Raw genomic sequence first — 12868 nt, forward strand, 5'->3', positions numbered from 1 at the left:
TAAATCTATTTGTCACTTCTACTGTATACTCATAAGGGATTTGATCTAGGTCATGCCTGAATGGACTAGTGGTTTTCCCTACTTTCTTCAATTTAAGTCTGAATTTGGCAATAAGGAGTTCATGATCTGAGCCACCGGAGAAGGCAATGGCACCCCACTCCAGTACTCTTGCCTGGAAAATCCCATGGATGGAGGAGCCTGGTAGGCTACAGTCCATGGGGTCGCTAAGAGTCAGACACGACTAAGCAACTTCACTTTCACTTTTCCCTTTCGTGCACTGGAGAAGGAAATGGCAACTCACTCCAGTATTCTTGCCTGGAGAATCCCAGGGACGGCGGAGCCTGGTGGGCTGCCGTCTATGGGGTCGCACAGAGTCGGACACGACTGAAGCGACTTAGCAGCAGCAGCAGATCTGAGCCACAGTCTTCTCCCGGTCTTGTTTTTGCTGACTGTGTAGAGCTTCTCCATCTTTGGCTGCAAAGAATATAAGCATTCTGATTTCAGTGTTGACCATCTGGTGATGTCCATGTGTAGAGTCTTCTCTTGTGTTGTTGGAAGAGGGTGTTTGCTATGACCAGTGCATTCTCTTGGCAAAACTGTATTAGCCTTTGCCCTGCTTCATTCTGTACTCCAAGGCCAGATTTGCCTGTTACTCCAGGTGTTTCCTGACTTCCTACTTTTGCATTCCAGTCCCCTGTAATGAAAACGACATCTTTTTGGGGTCCTTTTTTTTTGGGACATCTCATTGCACATAGATTAGACTAATTCCTTACCATGGCCTTCGGTGCCCTACAAGATCTGGCTATTTGCCTGTCTGCTTCTCCAATCTCATCTCTTGTCACTTTCCTTTTCATTTACCAGAACCTGGTCTCACTGGCTGTCATTATAACCTGCCATCACATCGAGCTCATTCCCAACTCAGGGGCTTTTCACTTACTGTTTCTTTCCATTTGAAATGCTCTTTTGCCACCTCATCAGGCTTTCTACCCGGAGGAGGGAATGGCAGCCCACTCCAGTATTCGTGCCTGGAGAATTCCATGGACAAAGGAGCCTGGTGACCTACAGTCCATGGAGTGGGAAAGAGTCCGGCACAACTGAGCAACTTACACAAACAAACACACACACACACACACACACACTGACTCACACACACACACACACACACACACACACGCTTTCTCATCTGCATTGTTCTATTCTCAGACTCATGTGACAGTTCCTCAGCGAGACCTTTCCAGACCATCTCAGCTAAGGAAGCCCTCTCTACCCAGTAACACTATCACATTACCCTATTTTATATTTTTAAGCACTTATCACCATCTAAATGGTATATTTAAGTAAAGCCATAAGTGCAGGTAATTTTATTTTTATGCTGTACACTATGTAATAATAGAAAAAAATTGCTAAGTACGTGGTATTATCTTTTTAATAGCATATTTATCAAGTGTCCCCTCTGCTGAAGTATTATAATACTAGATGCTGTTCCTGTTGCTTCAAGAAGCTTTTCCTAATTATTAGGAATGAATGATCCAGACAGCAAGTGAGTTATGAAAATGTATGAGTATACTTTTTCACATGGTTGAAGAGTATATGATAGTTTATGTTTTGCTACGTATGAAGATGAGGGGCAAAGAATGAAGGGCTTGGGACAGTGAGTATTAACTCGGTTTCAATTTCTACACGTATACCACTAATCCCCTGAAGTAACTGCCTTAATTATCTTCTATGCATTCTTCAAGTGCCGTTATAGTTCAGTTGATTTTGTCATTTGCACTCAGAGAGGTGTCTTTATATCATTGTCTATATATACTGTTAATTATTCATTAATTGAATAATTTTTTACTTTCACTCCACTGGACTTAAAGCTTTGTGAGAGTAGAAAATACGTCTGTTTTCCCTCACCGTTGTATCTCCAGTAGCTGGTACAGTGCTTCCCTGGTAAGCTCAGACAGTAAAGAATATGCCTGCCAATGCAGGAGACCCAGGTCCAGTCCCTGGAGAAGGGAATGGCTACCCACTCCAGTATTCTTGCCTGGAGAATTCCATGGGGAGGAGAATCTGGTGGGCTATAGTCCATGGGGTTGCAAAGAGTGGCACACTACTGAGCGAGTTAACACTTTGATGTTCACAGTGCATTTGGCTCTCAATATTTGCCAATGTTTGAAAGAAGGTAGATAGGAAAGAGAGAGGGAAGGCCTTCTAAGAACTCAAGAACTAGTCCAGCTGTTAGGATGACTACATCTTATGTAGAGCAACAGTAGAGGCAATAGGAAGGAAAGTACAAAAATGGAATATAATACTTTAAAAATTTTTTTTATGAAGAGCTTGTTAGAGATACTATAAGTGTAGTTGCTCAGTTGTGTCCGACCCTTTGCGATCCCACGGACTGTAGCCTGCCAAGCTCCTCTGTTCATGGGATTCTCCAGGTGAGAATACTGGAGTGAGTTGCCATTTCCTTCTCCAAGGGATCTTCCCAACACAGGGATTGAACCTGGGTTTCCTGCATTGCAGGCTATTTCTTTACCATCTGAGCCACCAGAGAAGCCCAGAGATACTATAAGGAAGACAGAAATTGAAGACTTTCAGGCTTTGACCCTAAGTAATTATAATTAGTTGTTAGGTGCTTTTAATAGAAGTAGGGACACCGGGGGATAAGTTGATGTTGTAAAAGAGATGATACAGTTACATTACCTGAATTTTAGTCTCCAGTGCCAAATGAATGATTTTCACTGAGGAAATCTAGAATTGACTCTGGAATCTCTCCTGATAATCATGGAAAATGAGAAACACTGATGTCGACAGGCAAACATCTGATTTTCATAAAGGACATGAATCAGGCCACCAAGTACAAAAATTACTAACATTCATGAGCTCCATGTCAGTGCCTGGCAAAATAGGATTATTAAACAGATGGTTCGTGAGCACTTAGGTAATGAAGTAGTGATCACTAGGAGCTAGCATGAGTTCACCATAACAAATCACATCAAAGTAACTTAATTTGTTTTAATAGGATTACTACATCAGGGAAGGCCATAGACAGTATAAAACATTTAACTAAGTCGTTTCTTGTGGACAGGTTGAAGAAATGTGGCCTTAATAATAGTTCAATAAGTATATTCGTGACTGGTTGTGTAATTATATCTAGAGACATAAATTAATTATTTAATGAGAGGCAACGTATAGAGGTGGGTAAAGTGTGGTTTCTGCAACTAACCTGCTTGGGTTTCAATCCTGGCTCTGCCACACTAGTTATATAACTTTGTCTTTTTAAGCTTCAATTCCTCACCTATAAAGATAACGTTAATAATAATTATACTAACTTTATAGCATTGTTGTGAACATTAAATAAATTATCACAGAGCACTTAGAATAGAAAACATGTAATAAATGTTGGATATTCCTTTAACCAAGAAGGACATCTGTAATGACTTGCTATAAGGCTCCTACCCAGATCTGTCCCTTCGACATTTTTATCCAAAATCTAAATAAAGACACAAAAATTTGATTTTAAAGATAACCCAAATCTAGAAAAGTCAGAGCCACCATGTTGAATAGAAGAATCGTGCTAACAAAAGACCCTGACAGGCTTAAAGATAATCGGAACCTGGTAAGATAAAATTTATTAAGAGCTGTAGTTCTAGTAGTCAGTTGTACCTACTTAAAAGAAAGTTTCTAAGAAAAAGTCTTAAGGGTTTGAATTGACTACAGCTTCTGTTTAAGCCAGTGTTGTAAAAATGCAGAGAATAATTGAGTGTACAGAACAAAGGAAGTAGTCTCTGGTTGTATTAGAGCATATGTAGATATTATATTCTCTTCCACAGGTGGCACTTGTGGAAAAGAATCTGCCTGCCAATACAGTACATATAAGAAACTGGGGTTTGATCCCTCAGTCTGGAAGATCTCCTGGTGCAGGAAATGGCAACCCACTCCAGTATCCTTGCCTGGAAAATTCCATGGATAGAGTCCATGGGGTTGCAAAGAGACACAACTGAACGACTGAGCACATTCCACATTTGATATTGTTCTATTCCACACACCAAAATTTAATAGAAATATCAATAAGCTGAGATAATAATCCAGGAAAATGAATGTTTGTAAACTTAACCATTTTGTCTTCATAAATTGATAATGATAACCTGCATTTACGTTATATGCCTTGAATTCCAAAATGACTTCAATAGCAGTCAAAGTGAATTTGAAAGAGTATTTTGCTTGCCAATCATTTTAATAGGCCTATCCCATATATAGAATTCTTACACTCTATTTCAGAAGTGATTGGCATCTGGGTACAAAGATACGCAGGTAGGAATTTCTTTGCGAGTTTTCAGTATACAGAAAAACTTTCTCAGTATACATAATTACATGCATGCTCAGTCACTAAAGTCATGTCTGATTCTTTGTGACCCCATGGACAGGCTCCTCTGTCGATGGGATTTTCCTGGCAAGAATACTGGAATGGGTTGGCATTTCCTCCTCCAGGGATCGAACCCAAGTCTCCTGTGTCTCCTGCATTAACAGGCAGATTCTTTACCACAACGCCACCTGGGAAGCCCAGCAAGAAACCAGTACATAACACACGATCCTTTAAATCCTTAAAAGATATGGTATAGATAAAATAATTTAAAATATAAAATATTATATAAAATATTTATGTCAAATGTCAAACACACTTCTGAAATTTCCATTAACTGTTAACCACTCAAAATTCCTATTTTCAGTAGTCTTTAAAAACTCCAAGATACATGGTAGTGATTAGCAGTTTCTCCATTTGTTTAATTATTATATAATAATAATTAGTAATTTAGTTAATTTTATATAACAGATTTTTAAAGACAAAGATATAAAAACATGCCTCAACAGCATAAAATAATTTTTTAGCATTTGGATATAAATGATAAGGGGTGTTCTTGAGGATTTTTCCTTAAAATGATTCAACATGTTTTGAATGACTGTTATATTCATGGCTCTATGCCACAGATATCTGCATTACAGAATTTTTGTAAAAATAAATTATTCTTTTCTGTTAAACTTCCATAACAGACTTTTAATACTCTGTGGTAGATATTTGAAGACAAACTTTCATTATCAAATAAAGCTACAGTTGCCCTTTTCTCTCATTTCTTTAGATAAGTGGGCACTAGAAATTATAGATAGCTTTGGCAAGAGTTCAAGGGTTAATGTAGCAGATAAATAAAAGGAATTTTCTGTAAATTGAGACCTGCATTATTTCAGTTGTCTTGTCTTTCCTAACCTAACTCATTTAATTTTAAAAAGTAAATACTTAAATTCTTCCTGACAGTGTGCTCAGCTTTTACTATCGTTTATTACTTCAATTATACTTGATATCACTTAGAACAATCTGCCATTTGGAAATCTCAGTATAGCCTGGAGCTTAGTATTAGATCTGGCTGCTATTGTAACATGTACAGCATATGACATTAATGTATCAAAATTAGATTGGATCATCCCTCCTGGTTAAATTTATTTCACATTTCTTTTGTATTCAGTTAACATAAACCTATTAGGGAAGCTGACACATGGGGATGGCTGTATAGGAAGGATATTTTTAAAGTATTTTGATTAAAAAATGAAATTATAGAGCCATGGCTTTTCTGAGTTGTGTAATCATTTTTGGTTTTTAAAAATGTCACAAAGCCCAAGCTGTGCATTTTTATCATTCAAGGTGTGTGTGTATATGTGTGTGTGTGTGTATGTTGTAAATAATGATAATTAAAACTTGAAATAAACATTGTTTTGATGTTTGAGGTCTATCATCATGTATTTAGGGCAATAAGCACGTTTATGGTTTCCAAAAAGAAACTTGAATCCACTTAGACCTAAAAAAAAGTCTTCTTTAAAAGAAAATAAAAATATATTTCTAGAATAATAGATTCTGCTCTATAGATTTAGCTAGGCACTGTCTTTAGAGTAATAGCTGGCACTATCTTATAATCCGTCAAAGAAGAGAGGACGTTTCTTACTTAGGAATATAAATTTTAAAGTTCAGGGATTTACCTTGTGTTTTCACATACTTAATTTTATTCATAGTGATTAGGATTTTCTAGATAGATTGGTGTTGGGGACTTTTAAGAACCACTAGAACATTGGTTCTTGGCTTTTTTTGTGTTACCTAGTCTTGTATGATAGACTTTCTTCTCAGAAAAATACATAGCATGTACAAAATACATAGATTGTCTTGAACCCAGATTAAGAACTTCAGGGTTAAAGGATGACAGAAGAGAACCTTTTATTAACTGGACTTAATTCCTTTCTTTGTTTGAATCACACGTTTGTAATCCTGCTGTGTAGTAAGTAAGCCAAAATAAATCACATGTTTCAAAAACAGAAATTGCCTGTATTTTAGCCCATACTAAGAATATTGACAACACTTACCCTAATTTTCTCTTCCACACATTTCTGTCTCCAGTATCTCAAGTTATCTGAAAGTAATAGAAAAACCCGTGAGATAGGCACAAAAAATGGACTCAACTATTTGCAGTGGCAGAATCAATAAATGTACCAAGATAACCAAACTGTATATTAAAATACATGTTTAAACATATTTCCTTGAAGAAAACTCAGTACTGATGGATATTAAGTTAACTTTTCTAATAACTTAATAGAAATCTAACTTTTAGATACTTTTTATAATTTTAATCAACACAGTGTTAACTCTGATTGCCAAAAACACCTTCATAGGCAAAATTTCATAGGCAAAGAAAACCTGGAAATAAATTTGTTCAGCCAAATATAATCAACTTTCTCTTACTCCAAAGGTAATTTATGAATTATTTACTTGTTTTACTTCTCTTCCTGTTGCCTCCTTTAGTCCCTTTCACTTTCACTCATTAGCACTTCCAGAGAGTGGTCAGAAAAAAAGAACAGTCTTAAATCAGTCACTTTTTAAAACACTCTTTTAAACAATTTTGAAAAGGTTTGGTAGTGGAAAATTGGTGCAGTTACTGGTTAAGACGAGTGGTCTGTATGTGAATCTTTTTTAATCTAATTTCTCTGTTTCCCATTCACTGTAGACAGTTGAAAATCATCTGGTCTTCTGCAACATCTCCTAACATCTTTCTGAATGTTTGTGTTTTGCATGTTGTGAAAAACAGTCAAATGAAGTTTTAAAAATATTTTTTAAATTTCTTTCCCTTTTAATCCTTTTATAGTATGTTGTCAGTAGCTGTATGATAACATAACAGTATTTTCTCAAGCAGTATGAACTATTTTCTTGGTTTTCCAGTTGAGACATTTAGGAAATGATGAAGTGCACATTGTTTGGTCAGAGCACACCAGAGACTACAGGAGAGGGATTATTCCTACAGAGTTTGGTGATGTCCTTATTATAATATACCCGATGAAAAACCACATGTTCAGTATCCAGATAATGAAAAAACCAGAGGTAAGAATTCTTTATCTTACATTTTAATAAAATATTTTGAGTTCTATGTGGATTTGTGAGTTTCACTCAGACGAATTAGGCTGTGTAAAAATGGAGAGGGAGATGTGACACAGACTCTAGTAGCTATGTGAATTGTCCAAGTCTAGTTCAGAAGGAGCTAAAATAGGAAAAACAGATAGAAACTGTACTTGAATGGGACAAGGCTAGGTAGTGCCAGAGTGGAAGTTCCTTTACAGTAAGCCCACAAAAAGACTTATCTTTATTAACAGGATGATTTAGAGTTTCCTAAAACACAAGGTAAGAAGTAATCATTCCCTTTTAAAACAGTATGATTCCTATATTTTTAGTTGATATATTTTGTTAAGATTACATGATTATTTAGTTATATCACTTAATAATGAGAATTCTACAAAGTTTAAAAAAAGCAAGTAGTTCTAGTTGAATGTCTTATAGGGCGGAAACACCTGCAGAAGTATTTTCTTTCAGAAGAATAAAAGTTTGGCAGTATTTTGGTGTCTTTTTTTTTTTTTTTTGAGTACGTTTTGTTTATGGAAAAACTAGTTTTTGACTGTTGATCATGAATCTTCTTGAAATGGATTGTTCCCTATGTGTGAAACAACGGCTTATGGCCAGATTTTTTTAGGATTCATCTAATCAGAGGTCAGCAAATGATAGCCTGTTTCCTGTTGTTTTCGTATACCCCACAAGCTAAGAATGTTACATTTTTAATGGGTTTTTCTCATTTGAAAAATTGAAGAAGAATATACAGCAGAGGCAATATGTGGCCACAAAACATAAAATATTTATTGTATTATCCATAGCTCATGTCTTTGCCTTTAGCTGCCATTTGTACTAGCCATATTCAAATGGAATACTTTCGAAAATATCAGTCATCTGATAATAGTGACATAGATCTTTTTCTGATAAACCATATAATAAAAAATAGTGTTTTAGGTTCATTGGTAAAGCTGGCATTGCATGAAAATAATAAAGTAACTTGAAGTGTTGGATTTTTGTATACAATTGAGGCTGCAAAAATTGGAAAATTGGCAGGTAGTATAAGTTGTTTAATCAGTTACATGAAGCACAAAATTCTTTGAATGGAACCCCTGTAGACCTTTGGCATTTTTTGTTTTGTTTGTTGTCCTAGTATGAATGACCCATGACGGCAGAGAATTTGAATAGCATTTCTACTAAAGGAAGAACTAAAGAGGAAGCAGAAAGATTTTTTATATGCAAACTGTTTCGATTGTTGTTATTTACAGCCTTTTTCCAGTTTGAATGGTTAAATTATTCTAATTTCTCAATCAGGTTCCCTTCTTTGGTCCACTCTTTGATGGTGCTATTGTGAATGGAAAGGTCCTACCTATTATGGTTCGAGCAACAGCTATAAATGCAAGCCGTGCTCTGAAATCGCTGATTCCGTTGTATCAAAACTTGTATCCTTTTTAACAGCTGGTTTAACAGTTGTTTTCCACTTTCCAAAGTAACTTCTTCTAATGTGTGCTAAGACCTATGGAGTTTTTGTTTATTGACATAAAGATGATGGAGTTCCTCCCCAGTGTTTAAACAGTTATGGTATTTTCTTTTATACTGTTGTAGTCAGTACTTGTCTTTTGGTTAGTTAATTAGAGCCCCATTATATACTAGGTGTTCTGCTAAGCTGGATGTGCAGAGATAACCAAAACAGTCATTGCAAAGTACTCAGTCTAGTTGAGGAAATATACTGTTTTCAGTATCTATACTATAATAACAGTTATGCACGGAATGTTCTGCAAGTTATTATAACAAGGGGCCTCTCAGCTGGAAGGAATAGTGGTATCAGCAAACACTTCTGAGAATATAAGGATTGACCCAGTCTTGAAGGATGAATGAGTTAATCAGGTAGATGAGATTAAGAAGAGTATTCCAAGCAGAGGGAACAATATAAACAGAAACATGGAAGTATGAGAGGACATGGAATGTTTTAGAACATGACTTCTGAAGCCAGATTGCCTGAACTCAAATACTGGTCACCTCTTCCTTACTTCTGTAGCCTTGGACAAGTTATTTAACTTCTCTGAGCCTCATTTCCTTATCCATAAAATGAAGAATGATAATAATATCTAGCCTATAGTGTTATGAGAAGTGAATGAGTCAATATGTGTAAAACTCTTAGAGCACTGCCTGGGACGAAATATGCACACAGTTTTAGAATTTAAATTCTTTCCTGTTCAGTTCAGTTCAGTCACTTAGTCGTGTCCGACTCTTTGTGACCCCATGAACCGCAGCACGCCAGTCCTCCCTGTCCATCACCAACTCCCGGAGTTTGCCCAAACTCATTGAGTCGGTGATGCCAGCCAACCATTTCATCCTTTGTCGTCCCCTTCTCCTCCTGCCCTCAGTCTTTCCCAGCATCAGGGTCTTTTTAAATGAGTCAGCCCTTCGCATCAGGTGGCCAAAGTATTGGTTGTTTTCTGTTACTCCTTTGTAAAGTGGATTTGTGTCTTCATATACTTTTTCTATATGATTAAAAACATTTCAATTATTTTTCTTCTACATAATAAACTATAGATGTTAAGCTTTACAAGGAAGGCTTTTTAAAATATCCTATTACATGTGAAATAGATTTATCGTAAGTCTACAGCATGTGTTTTCTTGTAAGGAACATTGACTTAAGTAACCTGATTTCTGTGTAGTTTCTCATGTATTCTGACACTGTAGAATAGAATTATAGGTAGCTTCTGACATGTTACATTGATTAATTAAGCTTAGTGACATTTATATAGCATTTCTTATTTGTAGTGGTTACATCTTCATTTACTTCTAGTTGAAAACTCAGATTTGAAGTGGTCATTGTTATGAAATGTAAAGATTCAGTTTATTATTTCCTGAATATCTCTAGAAAGTTTATTGTGCATAAACTAATTTTTTCCACATTGTCAGCTCTACTGCAATTGATGTCTTTCTGACCTTTGCCTCTTTATAGTTCCCCGATCCTGATGTTCATCCTGAGGTTAGTGTTTTCCATCATTTAAGACACAGTAGAAAGAATGCCTTAAATCTTTTTTTTTAATTTATGTATTTATTTTAATTGGAGGATAATTATTTTACAGTATTGTGATGGTTTTTGCCATACATTGACATAAATCAGCCACAGGTGTACATGTGTCCCCCTATCTTGAACCCCCCTCCCTATCCCTCTGGGTTGTCCCAGAGCACTAGCTTTGGGTACCCTGCCTCATGCTTTGAACTTGCACTGGTCATCTGTTTTACATATGGTGATATACATGTTTCAATGCTATTCTCTCAAATCATATCACCCTCACCTTCTCCCACTGAGTCCCAAAGTCTGTGTCTCCTTTGCTGTGCTACATGTAGGGTTGTTGGTGCCATCTTTCTAAATTCCATATATATACGTTAATATACAGTATTTGCCTTTCTCTTTCTGACTTACTTCCTCTGTATAATAGGCTCCAGGTTTGTCTACCTCATTAGATGTGTTCCTTTTTATAGCCTAGTAATATTCCATTATGTTTATGTACCACAACTTCCTTATCTGTTCATCTCCTGATGGACATCTAGGTTGCTTTCATGTCCTAGCTATTGTAAATAGTGCTACAGTGAACATTGGGGGGTACATGTGTCTCTTTCAATTCTGGTTTCCTCAGGGTATATGCCCAGCAGTGGGATTGCTATGTCGTATGGCCGTTCCATTCCATTTTTAAGGAATCTCCACACTCTTCTCCATAGTGGCTGTACCAGTTTGCATTCCCACCCAGAGTATAAGAGGGTTCCCTTTTCTTCACACCCTCTCTAGCATTTATTGTTTGTAGACTTTTTGATGATGGCCATTCTGACTGGTATGAAGTGATACCTCAGTGTGGTTTTGATTTGCATTTCTCTAATATTGAGCAGTGTTGAGCATCTTTTCATGTGTTTATTGGCCCTCCATGTGTCTTCTTTGGAGAAATGTGTGTTATATTTTGGAGATTAATTATTTGTCAGTTGTTTCATTTGCTATTATTTTCTCCTATTCTGAGGGCTGACTTTTCACCTTGCTTACAGTTTCCTTCGTTGTGCAAAAGTTTTTAAGAATGCCTTAAATCTTTTGGGAAAGTGATGAGAGTGAGATTAGAGTTTAATACAAACCTCTACTTGCCTCTTGTGTCAATAGGAACTCAATTTATTGAACTAACACAAACTGTTTCTGGCCTGAGAGACAAACAGCATGTAAGATGCACATCTTACCAAGTAGTTCAAGTATACCAATGAAAAGTAAGGATATGGCTTAATTTCCTTTACCTGCACCTCTTGAGGACTATTTCAGATTTGCATGTTACACTAGGGGTATAATAGCTGGATTTGCAGTTAGAAACATTGATTTTAACCTGAGGTCTGCCTTGTGATCATAGTCAAGTCCCAGAATCTCTAACCCTAACTTTCTTCATCTTTAATAAAAAAACATGCTAATACCAAACTCAGAATTGTGGCAAAGAATAAATGAGATAATGAATTTTAGATGTGCCTAGTAAATGAAATAAGGTACATGATTTTGTGCTCTGATTAATTCTGTTATGTGTAAAGATTACAGTCAGTAGAAAACAACTCTATCAAACAGCAAGGAGTTGCCTAATTGGGTTTTTATATTTGGTTGGTTGGTCGGTTAATTGATTGAATTGGATTTTCAGGCTTGTTTCATGAAGTTCTTATAGTTAATCTTGCTGAGACATTAATAGATACCACACTGGAGAAAATTCTAAGATGAGAGAGAATTTAAGATGAAAACAGTAAACATGAACACTTTACACAGCAGATGTGAGGAACTTGTATCAGGAAAACCACTTCAGCAACAATCAGTAAAAATATTAAATCAGATCAAACAAGTTTTTCTTGACTTGGAAGCTTGAATTTAGAAGCTGTATAGAAGTTATTTCCCCATACTATTTAAGTATATAGTAGAGATACTCTTAGCCTTTGCTAATCTGAAGAACTAGTCTCTCTTCACAAAGGTTCACAAAGGTGTATATTAATTTTAAATATGGAGGGAATTGACAATATAGGCAGATTACTTGATTTTTAAGTGAAAGTTTACATAATAAATTACAACTAGATGGTTTCATTTTAAGATACTAAAATATAGATGTCCTTTCATCTTAAATAGCAAATATTTCAGAAATAATAAAATTTTAAATATGTAGTTTTGACAAATTCAGATAAGCTCACATTAAGGAAAAAAATCATGTATTCTAAAACAGATCAATAAAGCTTATGAGAAATTACAATGAAAATTGAGATAGAAATGGGCTTTGAAAACCATCAGGTTCTATTTTAATCCTCATAAGAGAAATGAAGGAGTAAAAGAATATGTAATAAACTCAATTATATTTGGATAATTGAACTGCTGTGTCAGTTATTTTATGCCCAATAAAAGTACCCACTAAGATTCCACAGCATAAATTGTGCTATTTATGATCATTAAATACA

General features: G+C 35.8%; 1 protein-coding gene across 15 annotated transcripts in view; it reads left to right on the plus strand.

The window, feature by feature from the left end:
* Positions 1-12868, plus strand: part of RALGAPA1 (Ral GTPase activating protein catalytic subunit alpha 1) — a 205752-nt gene that overhangs the window by 169417 nt on the left and 23467 nt on the right. For all 15 annotated transcript variants that reach the window (XM_081547902.1, XM_081547901.1, XM_081547900.1 and 12 more), the window contains 2 exons: positions 7244-7402; positions 8714-8841. In XM_081547902.1, coding sequence (XP_081404028.1) covers positions 7244-7402; positions 8714-8841 — 287 coding nt within the window. The remainder of the gene's footprint in view (positions 1-7243; positions 7403-8713; positions 8842-12868) is intronic.

The sequence above is a fragment of the Giraffa tippelskirchi genome, chromosome 12 (assembly GCF_054371585.1).
Source record: "Giraffa tippelskirchi isolate mGirTip1 chromosome 12, T2T-mGirTip1v1.2.pri, whole genome shotgun sequence".
Classification (NCBI taxonomy): domain Eukaryota; kingdom Metazoa; phylum Chordata; class Mammalia; order Artiodactyla; family Giraffidae; genus Giraffa; species Giraffa tippelskirchi.